We start from the raw sequence: 22,575 nt of genomic DNA on the forward strand, positions 1-22,575 counted from the left end.
TTAGAAATCTATGCTAGAATTTTATTTTAAAAGTCGATGCATAGTTTTCACTGCGTATAAAACTTCAAATAAAGAGAAGAAACTTTCCATAAATACAAATAAAATTTTAATCCTCTCTTATCTATCTATTTTTTTTGTACTCGATTAGAAAAAAAAGTGAGATTTTCTTGCTATTTTGATAGGTTTTGAGAGGAAAGCAAGTTTCTTTGAATTTTTTTTTTTAATTCAACGATTGGTGGAAGAAAATCAAACAGTCGATCTTTAGAATGATAATTGGTGTCCTCTGGACTATGTTCAGATTGAGTTTATTTTATAATTTGAATTGCTACAACTGCTAAATTGACATAATCTCTAAATTTCAATAAAAATTAACGGTAAATAAGTTTAGGTCAATTATAATTGACATAACATTTCTCTACAAGATATTGTTTAGAGCGTTAGGTTAAGTTTTGAAGTCTGGAGTTATAATGTTGGAGTTAGAAAGTATATATTAAGGTACAAAATTATGTAGTTTGTAGGTGAAAAATATTATAGGAAAAGAGTGTGTAAGAGAGAGATGAAATTAATCGATTAATGTGTAATTTTTAATAGTGAACATGTGGAAGAGATTCATAAAATTTAGTTATTTAATACAATTTATGAAATCGGTAGACGAAACAAATTCTGGAAAAAGATTCCATCTCCAAAATAGTAGATTGTTGTACTAAAAAAGATCACAAAATTAACCATGGACAAAATAAAAATAAACTGAAAATTGAGGGGAGAGAGAGAGAGAGTGAGAGAGGTGGGATGTCTCCTCCCAGGTGAATAGTTAAATGGGATTGTTGTTTTGCTTGACCTTTATACTCCGTTTGGTGGTTTTTGCCGGGCCAGACAACCTACCAGTTGTTGCGGCTCTTTGAAGAGAGAGAAATTCTTTTTATACACACTCAAAACTCAAACTCACGCACAGAGAGAAAGATAGAGAGAGATGACCCTCTGCTATGGAATTGGGATCTCAGTCTCGTCTTCCCAGCTGAATCAGTAGCGCCATTACTTCCACCGATACCTTTGATTCACTCACTCACTTCTCTGTCTCAAGCCTTACAGGTAACTTTCTACTCTTAATCAATCATCCACCCCTTATCCGCATTCCTATTTCTGCTTCTCTTTTTAGATCTTTCCCATTTCCCATCACTTTCATACCACTACCTGACGATTTTCTGATCTGGGTTTTCGATTTTTATCGTTTTGAGTTGAGTTCTGACTGTAAATGGGTTTATCCTGAAAAGGGTTACTTTTGAATTTTCTGTTCAATTGCCATCCGCTATGGAATCCACCATTTTCACATTCCTGTACAGTTGGATACCTTGGTTTTACTGCGTTTCTTTGATTCGAACTCTCTGGATTTCTTCAATTTGACAAAATGTGGTCTGTCTTTATTTCATTCCTTTTTTTTGGATTTTCTCTTTGAGCTATGGATCTGCTACCTCCTTACACTTTTAGATTTGAAGTCGTCGGAGAGTTGTCATTATGGAAGATGTTCAGTAAAGAAAATTTGTAATTTTAGAAATCTGCCTTCACTGTGAATAACCTCATGAGAGATGAATTTTTTCCTCACTCGATCCAGGAGAATGTATTTGAAGCTGAGTTTTCTTTTATCCCTGGACTTTTTCAACTACTCAAGTCCTGCTACAAACTTTTCTTTTCGGGTGTAAAAAGTTCAAACAAGTGATAACTAGATCTCCTAGCAATTCACAGTCTTTATCTAGTACTTAATTCTTAGTTGTAATTCCACCCCCCCAATTCTTGATGTACGTACCATGCTTGCCTTGGATTGGAGCAATTTATTGCCAGAGACTATCATATTGACTCATTCACTCTGAAGAATTGGGTAAAACGATAATCATCTAAAGTGTCCCTTTCTGTTTTGTTTTTGTGATGTAGAAAACTTTCTTTTTGTTGCTTTCATTGTTAGAAGAAAAATGTTTAGAAAAATCCTTCTTTCTGTTGTTATCACTGCTGAAATAGAATTTTGGAGCGTTTCACCAATGGTTATATACTTTTTATTTTATCTAGCATGTATAACACATCTATAAATATTGGAGTTTGTACAATTCTATTTTACTTTATTTTTGAAAAAAATATGGGTAAATAGTTTATGCACCATTATTCTGGTAATCCTAATGAATTGAACTTCTCTCGCATGTTGGAATTCCACCTGCTTATGGCATTTATGGCTCCCTGCTTTGCTTTTTGTAAATTGAAATGGTTCTCCTAGTCTTCTCTCTCTCTCTCTTATGCTATTGGTTTATTCTTGTAGGACAGCGGACTTCTAGTTTGACATTTTGCTTTGGTCCACCTGAGTTTCTTTGAACTAATTGATGGGTTCCAGATTCCCATCTCATCAACTCAGCAATGGCCTCTTTGTCTCGGGGAGGCCAGAGCAACACAAGGAAAAGGCTCCAACGATGAGTTCAGTGGCAATGCCCTATACCGGTGGCGATATTAAGAAGTCTGGAGAACTGGGAAAGATGTTTGATATTCCTATGGAGGGCTCTAAGTCTAGGAAATCTGGGCCTCTCAATGTTGCTCCTACAAGGACTGGATCCTTTGGAGGGGCTGCGACTCATTCAGGACCCATCATGCCAAATGCAGCTCCTCGGGCGGGTTATACCACCTCTGGTCCTATTTCTTCTGGCATGATGACTAGTTCAACCTCATTCAAGAAGTCCACTTCTGGGCCACTAAACAAACATGGAGAGCCTGTAAAGAAGGTATCTGGCCCTCAATCTGGTGGAGTGACACGCCAAAATTCTGGACCTATTCCTCCAGTTCTTCCTGCTACTGGACTCATCACATCTGGCCCCATTTCTTCTGGTCCATTGAACTCATCTGGGGCACCTAAAAAAACGTCTGGTCCTTTGGAATCAATGGGTTCGATGAAAATAAATGGCCCTTCAATAGCACAAAATCCCGCAGTGACTACCCTTAGCCCAGATGATGAATATTCTTTTGGAAAGAGCTTCCCAAAATTAATATTGTGGTCTGTTATTCTCATATTTGTCATGGGGCTCATTGCTGGTAGTTTTATTCTTGCTGCAGTCCACAATCCTGTTCTTCTCATTGTTATTGTTCTACTCTTTGGAGTAGTTGCTGCAATATTTACTTGGAACAGCTGTTATGGAAAGAGAGCTCTTATTGGTTTCATTTCTCAGTATCCAGATGCTGAACTCCGAACTGCAAAAAATGGGCAATATGTCAAAGTTTCTGGGGTATGTAGCCTAACTAAGTGTGTTTTTATAGTGGTGATAATTGCTAATTACTATTCTTGATAGCAACAGCTATTTCCTAAGACATTGAATGAAATGAAATGCATTTAAGTATTTTTCTTGCTTTTAATTAATTTAACTATCAATAAATATGGTCAGTAAACTATGAAGTAGGCGTACTTCCCGTTGAGATGTGAATTTTGGGTGACAGTCTATTATAAATATTACTTGAACTTCCAAGGTTAATCTGTTTTTTCTTTTTTCTTTTTCTTCATATTTTATTTTATGATAAGTTTTTTAAACTTTGCAAGAGGGAATTCCTTATTGAAGTCACAGTACTTCTTAAACTCTGCAGGTTGTTACATGTGGCAATGTGCCTCTTGAGTCATCCTTCCGTAAGGTTCCTAGATGCGTCTATACATCCACAAGTCTATACGAGTATCGAGGGTGGGGTTCAAAACCAGCCAATCCTGGACATCGCCGATTTACATGGGGACTGAGATCATCAGAGGTAATATGCCCACTACTTGATTTCATATAATGCTAGTCCTTTGTTGTGATCAAGTAAAAAAATTGTAGGGTGTTTTATATTTCTTTTTGGCGAGATTCTAAAATATATTGAGGATAGTTAATACTGCTTACAATGCACAATCATACACACATTGGTGGTGGGGCTTTTAAGATGATTTGGACTTTGAAATTCTGATGATCCATGGCTGATGAATCCGGTTTTCAAATATTCCAATTGAAGGTGTTAAAAATCAATCAGAACCAGTCTTTTGGAATTATCAAATCCACGTGGGGTAAAACTGCAAGTTGTAACACATGTTTTTCTTTAACTAGTTTATTTGATGGAAAATCAACTTTCATCCAGCTGAAGTAAGTCACACAAGTAAGGGCCATACAAAAGAGAGCCGTAAAATCAGAACAAACTGAGGCTCCAATTGCTTAGATTTAGAATAAGAAAACAAAGGACAAGGACAAGTACTCTTTTCCCTTTTCCTTTAATGAGAATCTGATTTTGATCTAGACAAATAAAAGTGCAGCAGATTCAATTATGTTATGGGCTTGTAACTGAGGAGGAAGGTACGGATGATTAGAGCAAGGGAGTCTTCATAAAATCTCCATGGAGGATTATGGCAATGGCAAGTTAAGGAATTCCTGCCATGATTGGATTTTGCTTTTCTGGAGCACGGCAGTACTGACTTGCCTTGATATGAGGACATACTCTTTTAACACATTTATTAAATCTTAGTGTGAGAAATGTATTTCTCCCTACATTTCAGATGTTATTTTGGATCTGTTTTCTTGGTATGTAAATGATTGATCAATGATTTGGTTGATAATTACACTCTCTCCTTCTCAAACTGTATTTCCATCTTGGAAAGACTTGGAACGATCTTTTTTGGGAAGGTTAGCAGGAAGGCAGTTTTATCTGATTAATTAGGAAAGACAAGAAAACCCTGGAAAGGTGAAAATCTTTCTTTGGGAGCTCCTGCAAGGGGACATTAACACCCAGGACATGATCCAAGCTAATTTTACACATACTATAATTATTATGAATGATAATATCCTAATTTTGTAAATCTGTTCTATAATTGAACTCCAAGATCAATATCAATAAATTTATTTTGTGCTCATGTTTTTCTTCCATAGAGACACGTGGTCGACTTTTACATCTCTGATTTCCAGTCCGGATTGAGAGCATTGGTTAAGACAGGCTATGGTGCTAGGGTGACCCCATATGTTGATGACTCTTTTGTTGTTGATGTTAATCCATCAAACAAAGACTTATCGCCAGAGTTTGTTCGATGGCTAGGAAGGAGGAATCTTTCAAGTGATGATCGTGTAATGCGATTAAAAGAAGGGTAAACTACTTTTTTTCTTCTCTTACAATTCGACGTCTCTGATGTTACTAAATACTTCTATATTATGAATTTTATTCAATTCATTTAGGCCCTGTCTGGTAACCATTTGGTTTTTGGTTTCGAAAATTAAGCCGATAGATACTATTTCCATTTCCAATTTTCTTCCTTTGTTATCTACTTCTTACCAATGGTTTAAAAAACCAAGTCAAATTTTGAAAAAAAAAAAAAAGGTAGCTTTTAAAATTTTGTTCTTGTTTTTTAAATTTGGCTAAGAATTCAACCATTGTAGTTAAGAAAGATGTATATCATTGTAATCTAAGAAATTAGGTGAAAACAGGCTTAATTTTCAAAAATAAAAAACAAAAAACGAAATGGTTACCAAATGGGATCTTAGTTTTTACCCAATATTTGATTTTCAAAGAGGAAAATTACATGTAGACTCCCTGAATTGCCTGAGTTCAGTAAACTCATGGTTATGCCCTGCTTTTTTCTTTCCCTACCACCGTAGTTCAATAGTTTGTTTTTGTTCTCTTCTATAAGTTTGCCCCTTGCTGTTCCTCTATCTCTTGTTTCTATTCCAACTGAGATATATTGCATCAGCATCAACTGGCTGACTCAGTTTTGCTTCACCCAATTATTACATCATCCCCCTGCTAAAAGAGTTTTCCCAACATCAGCTGGTCAGTCCAACAATTCTAATAGCTGGCAATAATATTCAACACCCACTTTGGCTCTTTCCTCTTTGAATCACAGAGATATTGTCTCATGCTCCTGTCAACCCATTACTTTAGCTTCTTATTCCACTCACTTAAAATAAATTGGTTAAAATACCATTTTGGTCCCTATATTTTGAGGTTTGTTCAATTTCAGTCCCTATTACTTTCAACTGTCTAATTTTAGTCCTCCCACTTTTAATAAAACTTAAATTTAATCTCTCAAATTTAATTTTTATCGCAATTGGCTAAATAATAACAATATTTTTCATGCAAGGAAATATAATGTGTGAATTTGTTATCAAACTTTAGGTGAATGCTAATAAGTGACAAATAGTTCTTTTACAAAATCAACAGTAAACAACCAATTAGACTAAATTTAAGATTTTTTTAAAATACAGGGACTAACTTTGAACAAACCTCAAAATACAGGGACTAAAATGATATTTTAACTAAATAAATTTATTTTGAACCTGAGGCTTGCCCAGGGAGAAAAACTGTTGCCTTCATTTCACTTCACTTTCTCAAACCTTATTCATCCTTTGTAGATTATTAGAGGATTGTTAAACACCCTAACCAGCAAATGTCTTAAACATTGATGGTATTTTCTGAACTTTAGATGAATTGTCAGTGATTGGAACATCCAGGCCGTCCAATAACCATGTTGTATTTGTTTTTCTTGTTTTGAAAATTAAGCTTACAACATAATTTTCTTGCTTTACTATCTATTTTTTAAGCATGTTTTAGAAAACCACCAAATTTAGAAAGAAAAAAACTGCTTTTTTAAGGGTTTTCTATTTTTTTTAAATCATTTTTTAATTTAAAAAACGTAGAATTCAAATGTGTTAATAAAGGTGAAAAACTTACTAAAAGAATGGTGTGGAAACAAGCACAATTTTCTAAAGCAGAAAATAAAAAACAAAATGGTTATCAAACGGGGTCGTAGTTATTAATAAGTAAGCATTGTTCCAATAACTATTGATGTGGAAATCAGAAATGAGTATTGCTGACTAGTTTCACATCTCCTGTACATGGCATTCACTAACAGATTATAAGGTCCATTCGATGATAGAATAGGAAAATTAAGTTCCAGTTTGATAGTTTCAAGTATTTTTGTGAAATGATATTGATTATTTAGTGAGTGTGTTACTGTAAAATCAAATGCAGGTACATAAAGGAGGGTAGCACGGTTAGTGTGATGGGAGTTGTTCAGAGAAATGACAACGTACTTATGATCGTCCCCCCGTCCGAACCATTAACCACAGGATGCCAGTGGGGCAAATTCATTTTTCCAGCTAGCCTTGATGGTATCGTCCTCAGATGCGAGGACTCATCAAAAATCGATGTCATCCCTGTGTAGTTATATGTGCGTAAGAAACTTGTTGAGGTATTACGGTTTTTTGAACGATATTTTGATGGTCATGGTGCATCCACTGGACAACCAAAGAAGACATAAGGCATTTTTTCTGCTCCCCACTTCTCTTCTCCTGGCTTGATGTATAGTTTGTATTCATATTCCCTTTATATCTTTTTAGAGCTTGAAATTATATTGTTGGGTTTGTTTTGGTATGATATGGAAAAGAAAAACATTAAATCTTGAGCTGACTGGTAGAATTATGTGAAGTAATGCAAGTATTTTTGGTGTCAGATATGGTGTTTTTCCTTCTATTTTGCAAGTCCTGCTAAGGATTTTTCTGCTATTCTCATTGGAAAATGTTGTGTTTGGTACTGTGCTGACTTTTACGTGTTTGCAAAGTTAGAAACTACTAGCAGGATATGAAGAATGATCGAGAGAATATTGAGAAATGGAAAGTATAGAGCATAGCTTTGTTGAATCTGTGCGGTACATACAGTGGAAGGAAGGGTGTTGTTAAATCAATCGTTCAGTTGAAGAAACCAAAAGCGGTCTATATTAAAGGGATAGAATTATCCTCGATTGGGTTTACCAAGGCACCATCACATATCAAAGTAAATNATAATAATAATAATAATAATAATAATAATAGTAATAATAATAATAATAATAATAAAATAATAAAATAATAAAATAATAAAAAATAAATAAGGATCATAATTTATCTGTGTTGGGGAAATCATTGCTTTCCTCTTCATTATACTATTTTCTTTTAATCAACTTTCTCATACTTCCATTGACAAAAATATGGGTAGCATTTGAAATAATTCAAAAACCCTTTTTTTTCTTTAGTTCAATTTCACGTGGTTGGTATTTGAATATATAACATTTTGATTGAGAATAGTCAATTGAGCTAGGTTGAAGTTGATTTAAAATTTTTTGTTAACCTGATTTAATTGTATGATATCATGTTGACATTTTGACACTACATTATTGATCATGTTATTTTCTTTTTCTTTAGTTTATTTATTTCCATCATTAATTTGGTAGGATTACATAGAATAAAAAATGATAATAAAGAAAATAATGAAGTCGAAAAAACACATCATTGTTAAATTCGTTTAATTTTTATCGTTGAAAATAATATAGAAAGCAAGTATAGGACTACTAATTGAATGAGCTATTCATCCTTGAACTATTCATCTTCCTAATCTCGAGGACAAATATTGAAGGAAAAAAAAAAGGGAAAAAAGGTTAAAAAAAAATGAAGGGATAATTTAATAGATTGAGGAACTCAATTAGTTAAAACTTAACTTCAACTAAAAGCTGTAACTCAATTGGTTAAAACTTAACTTCAACTAAAAGCTAGAAGGTACGAGTCTTCCCACTCCTCTACAATGAAAAAAATTTGATAAATAGAGATGAAGTGGAACAATCTGTAATATGTGGATGTTAAAAACCTTGGAAAAAATATTATAGAGAAATATCACTTTACACACTCTAAACCTGAACTAATAATTATTTCAATTTAAATCTTGAATTTTTGTAAGATTATGTGGGATTTATAATTTTATCCATTAAAACTTTAAACTTTCACAAACTTATAATTTTATCAATTAAATTTTTGGACTTTTGTAAGCAAATCAATTTAAACTACCAATAAAGATTTTATTACAATTATTCATGTATTATAATAGTTCATTTATTAATTCATATTTGAAAAAATTTACACTTGTAAAAATTGAATACATGAATGACTTTTAGATGTAATATTAATAAATAACGTGTTAAATAATGAGTGAATTGATACAATCGACGTAAAATGAAAAGTTCCCTCAAAATTCTCCCATGTCATTATGATTTTTTAATGAAAAACTTTAGTTAAAATGTTTGAATTTCGAGAAAGATGAAAATTGAAAATTGAAAGTAACCTATTTATGAGGTCATAAATAGGAAAAAGGAAGAAAAAAAAAAAAAAAAGAAAAGCCCTAGCCGATCTTCTTCCTCTCCCTCTTCCTCATAGCCGCCAGCGCCCCCACCTTGTGAGCTCAGTTCTCCTTCTCCGGTGACTCTACGAACCAATGTCGACGACCACGTACCTCCGGCGATTGACGCGAGCAGACACCCACGCGAACGCCCAGCTCTGTCGTCGAAGACGTTCTACATTCATCCACGAATCTGACTAGTGACGTGATCGCCACTTCGAGCGGCTGTGTCTCTTCTTCGTTCGATAATTCCCGCGCGTACAGCAGCTGTTCAACACGTTTCTGACGACTGTGTTTTGCAGCGGCGTTTTTGGCTTGGGGGCAAGCTTTCGACTGCTCTCTACAGTCCGATTAGCTTTAAATTAGTGTACCTATAACGTTTAAGGTCCAGATCTGCAAGTTCGGTCATTTTCAAACACCAACCAGCTAGGTTCGGGGACTTTTTGTAAGATTCGGTAAGAACCGTTTCTTTAATTTCCTTTTCAAATTGGATTTAAGTGTTCGAATGTTATGCTGAACTCTTGAAACTCATCCATTGTTGTGTTTGGGTCAGTTTTGAAGTATTTGATTCAGGTTCTATATGTATTAGCATGTCTTGAACTGTTCTGGACTCGATTAGAGTGTGTTTCATCAGTTTTTAACCTGTGAAGGCTTGCTGTTTGTCGTTTTAGACTAACTCGAACTGAATGATTAAGGTCTATGATCTTTTTCTTGTTGATTTTGGGTAAGGCTATTCTCTCTATATAGTCACTCATCGTTGATTAAGGTTTTTGAACCGAGTTCTAACACCTAAATGTATCTTTATTGTTTAAGCTTTTAGTAACTTGATATTTGTTCTAGGAAGTTGATTTTGGATTGAGAATTGTAGGATTGTAGGATTGTTGATCAAGGTATCTAGTTTCCACATCTCTTCCAAAATATATAGTTTGATAAAGATATGTTTTGACTATCGTGATATGATAAATGTTTGAAAATATGTTTTATATGATTTAAGGATCGACGTAAAGTGTTTTATATATGTTTGGTTGATTTTGTCAAATGAAAGTATTCGAATGTTTTGAATGATAGTTGGAAGTAGTTCAACTTATTTCAAATTGAGAGTGTTTCTATTTTAGTTTTGTTACTTCTGATAATTATCGAAGAGTTCAAATGGTTTGATTTGATGAATTCTTATGCTGAAATTGCTTTTTGAAATTGTAAGTTTTGTCCAAATGTTTATGTAAGAATTTTGACTAATTCGATAAGGGTTGGATAAGCCAATTTTGTTTTGGGATTTTATGTTTATTGTAGTAGCCAAATGTGGAATTAAGGCTATATGATATGTTTGAAACTTATTTGTTGGAAGGCACTTATTTGTGGTTTGGCATTCCATTGAAATGAAGATTCATTTGTGTGTTATACTCATATGGCCTCCACACATAAGTAATTAACTTCTGCTTTGGTTGATTGCTAATCAACATCTCTTATAAATGAACGAATGACCGGTGTTATTGACAAGTAACCACATATGTTGTGCTACTTCAACTATGCATCTTCTTTCATATTCTGCAACTGAAAGTATTGATTGATTGAAAGCTCTATTGAATGGATTTATTGAAAGCTCTGTTAAATGAAAGTATCGATTAATAGTTCTGTTTGATTGAAAGTATGGACCAATTGAAGGTTATGTTTTTGTTAAAAGTATGAGAGGTTTTAGTTTATTGCAAGACTATTTTAAAGTTATTAGCTTAAAACTTGTAGTTTCTGAAAGCTTATTTGTTTGAAAGATTTTGATTGTGAAAGAATCTCGTTGAAAAGTTTTAGTTGAAAGTTTTTTCAATGATTTGTATTTTTGTTTACGCAAGTTTTGAAAGAAAATGAATTTCAAAGCTTGATATGGGAATTGCTTATTGAGTACTTTTGTACTCATTTTTGCTTTTCCAAAATGTTTTTAGATGAAGGATCAAGTGATAGTTCTGAAAAAGTGAAGTTTGACGTTTTGAGACAAAACATCAAAGGATGTTTATCTTAGGATCTGATAGTTTGACTTAGAAATTGTTTTTAATAAGCTGCTTCTACTGAATTGTGTAAGTTGTAAAAGTTTATAATGGTTATTGTTTGCATTTTTTTGTTTAATAGTTGTATTGGGACATATGGGCTGTTATAGATGGTATCAAAGCAATGGTTATAAGGTTATGTAGAGTCTGGTAACATAAGGTTAACTTATACCATAATATAAGTTTGGAAAATGCAAAAGGACATGGAGAGACATTATGGAACACATGCATCTTATCAAAGGAAAAGTCAAAATTCAAGTGGGCAACAGGAAGAATACCTCTTTTTTGGTGTGACAGATGGATCAGAACATCTCTCAAAGATGCTTATCCCAAATTATACCGCATTTCTACACAAAAAGGGTCATCCATCTTTGATCTGTGGAATCCGGATAGGGATGGTCTTCACTATAGAAGAAATATGAAGGATGATGAGATTGATGATGATTGACTTGATCTTATGATTTGCCTACATGGTGTTCACCCATCCTCTAACAAGTATACATGGATATGATTTCCCTTCGCATCAGGCTCCCAAATTATACCGCATTTGATCTTTGGAATCCAGACAGGGATGGTCTTCACTATAGAAGAAATATGAAGGATGATGAGATTGATGATTGACTTGATCTTATTATTTGCCTACATGGTGTTCACCCATCCTCTAACAAGTATAAATGGATATGGGAGCCTGATGCGAAGGGAACTTTCTCCATTAAATCTCTATCTAATGATCTGGGGATAGATTTGAGTTCGTTGGTCCACCCCTTCCATGATGCTAAATGGAAGGACTCTACCCTAAAAAGATCAAATTCTTCGTCTGGGAAGTTAGTCACAATGCCATCAATACCGCTCTCCCTACATGGCCATCTCTCCTTGTTGCTATCATATTTGTAAGTCTGGTCCTGATACATCTAGCCACCTCTTCATACATGGCCATTTCGCGGTGAGATTTTGGAAGGAACTCTTACTTTCACTTGGTTGGCTCACTGCCCTCCCAAATGACACTATCGGTTTCCTCACATTCACTCTCATCGGTCATCCTTTCACCAAGCAAAAGAAAATTATGTGGATACATCTAATTTGTGCTTTCTTATGGATTACATGGAATGAGAGAACAAACGCCTCTTCACTAACAAGGGAAATAGCTATTTTGATCTTATTATCTTTCATGCTATGACTTGGTGCAAATGTACTTCTTTCTCTAATTCACACACCCTTTCTTCCCTTTTGACCAAGCCTTTTTTTGAAAATTTCATACATCAATGAACTCTGTTTCCTATTAAAAAAAAAAAGAAAGAAAAGGAAAGAAAAGAAAAGAAAATGCAAAAGGACATTGATATCTTTCTAAGTAACACATTCTGTGGTATACCCTTCAATCATAATTAAGCCATGCTGTCTTTTCTAGTAAGTGCTTGGTTTGAAATCTTTCTAAAGGTGTTAATATAAAGATTTCTTATGGAAAGAGGTTTGGTATCTTTTTGTCTTAAGATATATTTGGTACTAAAGTGTTGACAAGAGAAGTTAATAAGAATTACTTGTAGGAATGCTTTCTAGCACAAAGTGGAATGAAATTCTATATCTATGTGTTCTTGATGGAAAAGAATTCATGGTGGCATTCCTAAACACAGTGTGCTTAATTTGTGGTCAGAATAAGAAAACTTTCACCACTCATTTTGAAGGAAAAATTGAAGGAATTGAAGAGATTGAAATTCCTGGAACTAAGTAAAAAATTTTGGGACTAAGAATCAGTATTTTGATGGTTACAAGAAGTTATTTTGTATATAGGAAAAGAGAGTTTCATAAGCGTCATATTTCAAGAAAAGGACCTTGATTATTTGTTTGGTTGAAAAGGTTTGAAAATGAGTAATGAAACTCCTGGTTTATGAAGATACTTTTTGTCAAGTTAGTTGGACAAGGCAAGAAGTCTAAGTCTATTAAGTTGGTGCTTTGAGTTAATTGAGGATTAGATCAACTTATCAGAATTGTTTCAAATTGTTAATGGCATCATTCATTCCACAAATTTGATTTGGTTTCATTAGATTCAAGAGGATTCAAGGTAATTGAGCATCATCAATAGTGTTGAGTATTGATGTTCAACTTTTGGTTGTGAACAATGATAGTGTTGGTGCTAAAAAGAAAGCTCTACCGATATTAAGCACATGCTTGAGCATGAGGTTGAATTAAATGGGTACACTTTAGGAAGAGGATCATAAAGAGACTAAAGTTTGTTTTTTTTTATGTCAAATGTTTCAAGATATTGTATTGAAGATGATCTCTCTTGAATAAAACTTTCAAATGATTAATATCCATTGGCGGAATTGCCACATATGAAATTGAGCATGATTTTGCAAAGAAATAAATCACTTGTTTCATGAGAAGAGATGGGAAACATGCTCAATATCATTTGATTGAAAAATGTTTTAAAAAGCTATTGAGGCTTATGCCTTGAGGCTCGCCTTGAGGCAAGGCTCTAAGTTTTAGCCTCGAAGACTTGCGCCTTTGTGAAACGCCCTGTGGCTTAAAATCTCTATGCCTTGCCTGGTGCTTAGAAAAATAATAGTGATTCACCTAATGCTTAAAAAATATTAAGGTTTGAGTTTTGACAATTTGAACTAAGACCATCTTTACTGTTATGACCTTAAGAATGCAGGGGCAAAACATTTATAATATAAATCAATCCTATTGATGATAATAGCAGTAGTAGTGATGATGAAAATGTTCTTTTAGAATTTTTTATTAAGTGAAAATTGTGAGGTGAAGTTTCTTTATACACTTTTATATGACTATCATATTTAGCCGTACTTGTTCATACCAATTTAGGTATTGTCAAATGTTTTTAATTCACTATTTGAGGCTTACGCCTTGCCTTCTGAAGAGGAAAAAGTTCAAGGTCGCCTTTTAAAACATTGACTAGTTGACCCAACTCCTTGTTATTTGAAGAATCCCTTCACTTCAAGCGGTATTTTTTTTTTCACAAAAAGAAAACGTGAGATAACAAATCCATCTTTCACTAAGATTTCAAACAACTCTCCCAATTCAAGTTGATTATGTTTTGCCTCTTCCTCGGCCTTCCATTTCTTTTTGGCATTCATTAAAGGAAGAAGAGATCGTTGAATTCTAGAATTTAGTTCAACTCACATCAATGCTTAGAGTTACTATATATGATGATTCTTGAAAATGGTCCATTGATTCCTCTGGAAAGTTCTGAGTAAAATCATTGACAAGGTTTTTGAATTTTTCAATGGAAGTCTAAAAGTCCCAAGAAAAGTAATATTCTGATTTGGATTATTCTCAATGGTAGTTTGAATATGACCGAAATCTTACAATGAAAGTCTGCTTACCAGTGCTTACATCCTTCCATGTGTTTCTTATGTTATATGGCGGGGAGTCTCTCAATCATTTATTTTTTGAGTGCTCTTATGGTCCTTCATGCTGGTTTAAGCATTTTCATATTTTCAACATTTAATGGATCTTCTCATTATATCAATGAAAGGTCTTGTTTCATTTTTTTAAAAAAAGAAACATTCAATGAGTCTTCTCAAATATTTTAAAGGATAATGTCCTTCAAATTCTTGTTGAAATTAGGCTGGCTCCATTGGCTAATCTCCTTTGGACTAATGTAGTTAAAGCACTTCTTTCAGAATCATGTCAGGAGAGAAATTAGAGAATTTTTCAGAATTCTTCTTCATCTCATTTTGATCAGTCTGATTTAGCCCATAATAAAGCTTCAACTTGGTGTTCTCTGTCAAAGCTCTTTGGCGACTCTTCAAGATATTTCTCAAAGTTGGGGGATACTTTTATTTTTCCTTGTTTTTGATTTGTTATCCTTTTGTCCTTATTAGGGCCTATTGTTTTGTTATGTTTTTGGCCTTTTTGAAACTTTATTTCCGATTGAATTTTTTTCCCACTGTCTTGTTCTTGTATCTTAGCTCTAGTTTCTTTTCATTTTTTTTAATAAAAAGTTTTATATCCTATTAAAAAAAATTACCTTTGCTAAGTTTATGTTTTGGTGGACTAAGTGAGATAACTTGGTTTCTTGTGCTAAGCCCAAAAGATTGGGAAAGGGTAAAGATGAAGTTCAATATGAGGGTCCCTCATTGAACTACATTAACTTGGTGATGTGATATTGATGAGAGCCAAAATAGCTCGAGGGAAGAAAGGGGTTGTAAACTTAAAATAGAAAAAGTAAGTTGTGGAGTTGAGAGGAAAAGTCATTTACTTAAAGATATTTTAGTTTATTTGCATTTTGCCTATACCATCATTGTAAAAAAAATCCTACATGTGATTCAATTTAGAAACTCCAAGTGTAAGATCTATACTAGGATTACATTTTGAGGCATACTTTGTGGGATATTGAGAATAAGTCTAGAGACTTGTGCAAAGTTTAAGAAGGGTGAGTTTTTGGTTCAATAAATCTCAATTGCACCATTTTATGGCAATTGGTTGCAAAAAGGAAATTTCTATAGATCCAAGCAAAGTTGAAGTCGTCATTGTATATGTTGGTCATGACCCACTGATGTTTGAGAAATCAATGTTTTCTTTGTTTAACTAGTTATACACTACAGGAGATTTGTGGGAGGATTCTCCAAGATCCTTATTCCGTTGACTTAGTTTACTAGAAAGAGAACCAACCTTGTTTATTTTCCTTAGAAGGGATGAAAAGCTTTGTTCGACATCTAGAATTGTAAAGTCAAGCAATTTTAGTGAAGAAACCATTTTTATTGTTATGCTTCTTCAACCATAAGGTGGCACCATCATCAATAAGTTTCCTGAAAAACTTGAAGTTGCACGGGTCTTTGGAGAGAGCGTTGTAGGAAAACGCAAGCCATTTAGGAGCTCCCCATGATAAGCAAAGGCATTGTGAAGTAGAAAGCCCCGTTTAATAATTCTCGCTTGTTGTCCTTTGGTTGCGTTGTCTTGAATAATTGAATAGATCTTGTGGTCAATGAGGATGGAATGAGTGGAGAAGTAGGGGGAAGGTTTTTCAGTGGTTGTCGTGGTGGCTGGAGTCAGTTAAGGAAGGAAGGCCCGGGGAAACGGGAGGAGAGGGGAGAGTGCATTTCCATTCTAGCATATTTTGGAGTTGAACTCCATTTTAACATCTTAATTACTTTATGTTGATGTTTCCCCAAGTTTAGTGGTAGTCGTAGATAGGTGTTCGTGTTTCTTTCTCATTTGACAATCTTATGATCATGCCCTTAATTTCTCTACTTATCAAGTAGGAACGTGTGTTTGAATCTAATTTAATGTTACATGCTGAATTATTAAGCGGCTAAACCTTTTGCGTTCTCTTAATAAACTATTTAGTGCAAAATACACTTTTGATTCATGAGGTTTAAGTTTGGTGTCTATTGGTCCCTTGAGATTTTGAAGGGAATATTTTAGTATTGAGGTTTGAAAAATAGTCCTAAATGATCCTTGAACTGTTAGTTGACTAATTGAAAATAAGGTGTCATGTTGAGTGTATAGTGTTGAGTTGGCAAATTTTTTTAATTTAATATTATGTTTAGTGATACGGATTGTCCTCTCCACCTTCCTCCCTTCTTCCTTTCCTCCTACTAAGTTCGCAATTGTCGTTGTCTTCCTCCTTTCTCATCTTCCCGTATAATTGTAGCCATTGCGCAATCATGAAATTTTTCTTCTCCTTTTCTTATTGGAGTGAAGGAATCATTTCATTCTTTCGTTCAAAATCTAGAACAAAATAAGAGCTCGTCCCTCAATTCCAAATTGAGGAATGGCGCGAAGGCAATATAAAGTATGGAACAGCTTAGTTGATCACAACTCTCAATAAAACTGTCTAATTTTTTCTTCCTCTAATGGTTATTATATATATGGACCTTCATACCCCAATCATTCAAATGATCATGAAAACAAGATAATGAAAATTGAGGAAAATCCAAAGACTTTCAAGGTCTATTAGGTCAACAGAAGCTAACAATGGGTTGTTGTAATCTTCCTCCATCCTTCCATTTCCATGGTCAAATCCTTGCATGTACTGTGAAATCTCCACCTTCAAGCTTGGTTTTTTGATTCGTAAGCAACACTTTCACAATGGAATTTCCAGGCATCTATACTCATTATGCAAGGGTTCAATGGTGGCATTGAGTTGGGAAAAGAGAGCGAAGGTGAAGGATGAGTGGAGGAGGAAGAAGAGAAGTTGCGGGTTTTAAATTTGTGAATAGTGGTGGCGGTTTAAGGTTTGTTTCGTCCATGAATTGGAGAATCTTTCTCCATCATTCCAATTCCATGGTTGAATCCTTGCGTGTACTGTGAAATCTCCACCTTCAAGCTTGGTTGTTTGATTCTTAAACAACATTTCACAATGGAGTTTCCATTTTCCAGGCATCTAAACAGAATCTACAGGATTTTATGGTGGCATTGGGTTAAGAAAAGCGAACGATGGTGAAGGATGGATGGAGGAGGATGAAGAGAAGTGGTGGGTTTTAGTTTGTGAAGAGTAGTGGTGGTCTAAGGTTGGTTTTGTCCATGAATTCAATCTTCTTCCATCATTCCAATTCCATGGTCTACTGTGAAATCTTCTTCTTCAAGCAGGCTTGTTTGATTCTTAAGCAACATTTTCGTAATGGAGTTTCCAAGCATCTAAATGAAATCTATAGGGTTTAATGGTGGTGTCGGTTAGAAAAAACGGTGAAGGATGGGTGGAGGAGGAAGAAGAGAAGTGGTGGGTTTTAAATCTGTGGTGGTCTAAGTTTTGTTCTGTTCATGGATTGGAGAATCCCACGGACACGTGCTTTGCACATGCCCCATGCGTCGTTAGAGTATGGGGTTTGGAAATGGGAATAGTCCATTAGCAGCGACAAAGCTAAGGGAGTTCATACAGTGGATCGCAAGCTTGGCCAAAAAAGAAGAAGAAGAAAGGAGAAGGGAGAGAGGTGAAGCCACCTTATCAAATAAAATAAAATAAATAAAATTGGCAACTCAGCATTACACAATTGACTTAAATGCTTGTCATTATCCATTAGTCGAAACGGTCCATATTTCGGGGACTAAATTATTCATTTTGAAACCTTAGAGATCAAGTAGATGCTAAACCCGAACTTCATGGACCATAAAAATATCTACCCATCTATTTATTTAGAGCTAGTCAATTCTAATTTTATTGGAAACCCACCAAATACATTATCTGAACAAATACATCAATGCAGTTCTTTGGCATCCATGCTTTAAGTTCTCATATTCTTGATAAACTTTACCTGTTGCTCATTATCATAACTCTCAAGACATTTGTTTTGATTTTCAGGCGCATGTTTTGTCTCTGGCTCATTATTGTGTCTGGCTCATGTTTTGAGCAAGATTGATTAAAAAATTTTGGTCCTCAGGAGAGACTTGAGTATTACATCAGCTGCTGATATTTCTGTTGTGTTAATTCCTGTGGATTATTTTGAAGAGGCAAGATGAGTTCCAGAATACCATCTCATCAGCTTAGCAATGGCCTCTACGTATCAGGTAGGCCTGAGCAGCCTAAGGAGAGAACCCCAACGATGAGCTCTGTAGCTATGCCCTATACTGGTGGAGATATCAAGAAATCAGGAGAGCTAGGGAAGATGTTTGACATCCCTGTGGATGGCTCCAAGTCCAAGAAGTCAGGACCTATAACTGGTGGCTCCTTGAGGTCTGGATCTTTCGGAGGTGTTGCATCTCATTCTGGACCTATCATGCCAAATGCTACAGCTCGTACCATGTACACCACCTCAGGTTCTTTACCTTCTCAGGGCCTTTCTGGTTCTGCTTCGTTGAAAAAGTCAAATTCTGGACCGCTGAGCAAGCATGGGGAACCTGTAAAGTTGTCTGGTCCACAGTCTGGTGGAGTAACACCTACCGGTCGTCAAAACTCTGGGCCTCTTCCTCCTGTACTACCTGCTACAGGCCTTATCACATCAGGACCCATTTCTTCAGGCCCTCTAAATTCTTCCGGAGCTCCACGGAAGGTTTCTGGTCCTTTAGAATCAATGGGATCTATTAAATTACAGGGTTCTGCAGCTCATGGTCATGCTGTAACTACTCTTACTCATGATGATGATTATTCATTTGCAAAGAACTTCCCAAAGATAGTATTATGGTCATTAATTCTTCTATTTGTGATGGGTTTTATTGCTGGGGGCTTTATTCTTGGAGCCGTCCATAATGCGATCCTCCTCATTGTGGTTGTGGTTCTTTTTGCTGCTGTTTGTACACTTTTCGTTTGGAATACTTACTGGGGTAGAAGAGCAATTATGGGTTTCATTGCTCGCTATCCAGATTCCGAACTTAGAACTGCAAAGAATGGACAATTTGTGAAGGTCTCTGGGGTATGTATGTTTCTTTTCTTTTCTGTTTCCCAGTTTAGATATTTACACAAAATTTAGCGTAGAACATACTGTTTTTCATAACTACATATATGTGGAACCAACTTCACTGGATTTGGTCTAGGTAATTATTTCCAAAGTTCATTTATTAAATATATTGATTTAAAAAAGGGAATCTGTCAGACTGTTTAGTGTGCACATTGAGAACTTTTTGGCTATTGACATCTGATAGTTCTGATGCATTCAAAACTATCAGAACTTTTTGGCTATTGACATCTTCTGATAGTTCTGATACCATTCAAAACTATCGGAATTCAGAATTTTTTGGCTATTGACAACTTCTGATAGTTCTGATGCATTCAAAACTTTTTTTCTGAAAAGTTTTGTATCCTTTTAAATAAAAGATATTTTGATGCATTCAATTGTCAGAGATGCCTTATCCATGCCCATTGTCTAATATGTTGGAGACTGATTACTAATGTATGTCGTTGACTAATTTCTTTTTTCCTTTAGAAGTGAAATGTCGCAGTTCCTCAAATGAAAAAAAATACCACTTCATCTTGTTCTGATATATCATTATACTTGTTTATTTGGTTATTGTTAATTTGTTTTGGTCATGTTCTAAAGGTGGTTACCTGTGGCAACATGCCCCTTGAGTCATCCTTCCAAAAAGTTCCAAGATGTGTATATACATCAACCAGTTTATATGAGTACCGCGGATGGAGTTCCAAAGCTGCCAATCCTACACATCGTCGTTTCACTTGGGGGCTCAGATCACTAGAAGTGAGTGACTGTGAAGACTCAGTTTATTGTTATGGTTGATTAATATTATTATCCTTGAAGTTAATTTTTGTCTTCCTCTACTTTCTCTCTTTTGTGTGTTTGGGGTTTTGAAAGGGAGGGGTTGAGAATTATGGGATATTATGGTTCACCTTTTCATATAATTTTCCTTAGAAATGAGTATTAAGGTTCTTTTTCCGATGAAATGTATGATTCACTAATTCATTTGAAACACAGTGAATCATTACCATAAAATATTGCCGCACCACATACCTTGTTTCCATGTAGGTATTAAATTATCTGCAGTTTAAAGTTGTCTATAAATGTCCTCGACTACTTTGGTGCTTGATTTAAATGTTATATTTTGTTATTGAGGCCATTTACAGCTGGATTTTTTTGCTGTTATTCACAGAGACATGTGGTTGACTTCTACATCTCTGATTTTCAATCTGGTTTAAGAGCATTGGTAAAGACTGGTTATGGAGCCAGAGTGACTCCTTATGTTGATGATCCAATTGTTATTGATGTTAATCCAGTAAAGGAAGAGTTATCTCCCAACTTCGTCAGGTGGTTAGGGGAACGAAATCTTTCAAGTGATGATCAACTAATGCATTTAAGAGAAGGGTAATGTACCTATCTTGTTGGCTCTTTGAAATTCATGCCTACAGATTATACTTCACTACTGCTAAAGAAAATTAATAGATATTTTCAAAAAACAAAAAAAGAGAAAATATATATTTTTGTGGACGGTTTTCTTTTCTATTCATTATTTGTTGGAACTTGGCAAAATGAAGAAGCCAGAACTATAGCTGGTGTCAAATAAAGTTCTTTAAAGGAAATCTTCGGTCTGACATCTTTTTGCAATTTAGGTTATTAAAAAATTAGTTAATTATAAGGGTCTATAGGACAAATGGTAGTCCCAGAATCAACACTTTAATCCCATCAGTAATTTCTCTTCTGTTGGATAACGTTAGTCATGCGGTTCTTTCTTAGTGACATTGGGAATTGTTTAGCCAATAAGATACCTTTTGAATTAGATTTTCCAACGTATGATCATTCACAATATGCAGGCTGCCGCTAAATGCAAATTGTCCACATCGGTACCTAGTGAATTTACGAGCACCTGTTAATTAGTACAATGTATGATCGAAGAACAGTTATGTGGCAAGTTTTAATATTTGTTATATCTGCAGATATATCAAGGAAGGAAGCACGGTTAGTGTAATGGGAGTTGTTCAGAGAAACGAAAATGTGCTAATGATTGTCCCTCCGCCTGATCCAATCGCGAGTGGTTGTGAATGGAGCAAGTGTATTTTTCCAGCTAGTATTGAAGGTATTGTTTTGCAATGTGAAGACACGTCAAAGAACGATGTGATACCTGTTTAGCATCATGAATTCGCAACTCACGTAAGATCTTCTTTCCTCATTTAGTATTTGGCTTCGGTTGTAGGTAGTAGGTAGGTAGGTTAGGACTGATGAATTGACAAAGATTGCGGATGGTTTGAGAGGGATGGGGCGGTGTTGTTTTTAGTTTTGATGTATAGTTTTTCGAGAGTTTCTTTTCCATGTTTTTGGTGTGAAGAGAAAGGGCATGAGAAGGCTTCTTGTAATAGGGAATGAGGTTTGGTGCTGTGGAGAATTCAAACTAGTTTAAAGCAGATCGACTTATGTTAAATAGAATGAAAGTGAAAGTGTACTCCCACAACCAAGTTGGCGTGGATCCAAGGTCATTCTGGCAACATTTTCGATTGTAGTATATCCACTCTACATGGAATAGAGTTGACCGAACAAGGGGTCCCACTTGGAGATTCAGTCGAACTACTATACCTTGCACGATTCGAGTGGTCCGATGTCTTCTTTTATTTAAGATCGATCTTCCTTCCCCCTTACCTTTAGAGCTAATAGGGCAACAAGCATTTCTATTGTAATCTCTTACTTTGGAACATCTTGTTGCCAATACCAGCAACAAAGCACAACCTTATTTGAATAGGATCTGTTCTATAGATTGGTCAACTTTATCCTTGAGCTCTAAGGAGACAAGCTAGACCTTTGTTTGCACACCGTGACTAACATATATCCTCTGGTCAGCTTTTTCACCTTGCATCGACCTTTTCAAATGATATCTACATTAAAAAACTAGTTGGAAAGCTATGCTTTTTTATATAAAAAAAAAATTATTGGAATAAATACACCTGCTATTATTACTTTTAAAATGAAAAAATATTAAAAATAATAAAATCTTCTTTTTTCTATTATTTCTCTTCATCTAATTTCTCTTTCTT

At 34.9% G+C, this 22,575-nt stretch overlaps 2 protein-coding genes across 3 annotated transcripts; both read left to right on the plus strand.

The window, feature by feature from the left end:
• Positions 1–759: 759 nt before the first annotated feature.
• LOC120085501 (uncharacterized membrane protein At1g16860-like) lies at positions 760–7,479 on the plus strand. 2 transcript variants are annotated; one of them, XM_039041515.1, is made up of 5 exons: positions 760–1,089; positions 2,308–3,254; positions 3,607–3,762; positions 4,908–5,119; positions 7,000–7,479. In XM_039041515.1, the coding sequence occupies exons 2-5, from the start codon at positions 2,364–2,366 to the stop codon at positions 7,190–7,192; spliced, it is 1,452 nt and encodes a 483-aa protein (XP_038897443.1). In that variant the 5' UTR covers positions 760–1,089; positions 2,308–2,363; the 3' UTR covers positions 7,193–7,479. The 2 variants fall into 2 exon arrangements, with proteins under 2 accessions (XP_038897443.1, XP_038897433.1); XM_039041505.1 differs by having other exon boundaries at positions 761–1,089; positions 2,303–3,254.
• Positions 7,480–9,134: 1,655 nt separating this feature from the next.
• On the plus strand, positions 9,135–22,351 carry LOC120083044 (uncharacterized membrane protein At1g16860-like). The gene is made up of 5 exons (XM_039038554.1): positions 9,135–9,626; positions 18,469–19,516; positions 20,141–20,296; positions 20,706–20,917; positions 21,487–22,351. Exons 2-5 carry the CDS (start codon positions 18,623–18,625, stop codon positions 21,677–21,679), a joined length of 1,455 nt encoding a protein of 484 aa, XP_038894482.1. The 5' UTR covers positions 9,135–9,626; positions 18,469–18,622; the 3' UTR covers positions 21,680–22,351.
• Positions 22,352–22,575: the final 224 nt, after the last annotated feature.

This window comes from Benincasa hispida, chromosome 1 (assembly GCF_009727055.1).
Source record: "Benincasa hispida cultivar B227 chromosome 1, ASM972705v1, whole genome shotgun sequence".
Taxonomy (NCBI): Eukaryota; Viridiplantae; Streptophyta; class Magnoliopsida; order Cucurbitales; family Cucurbitaceae; genus Benincasa; species Benincasa hispida.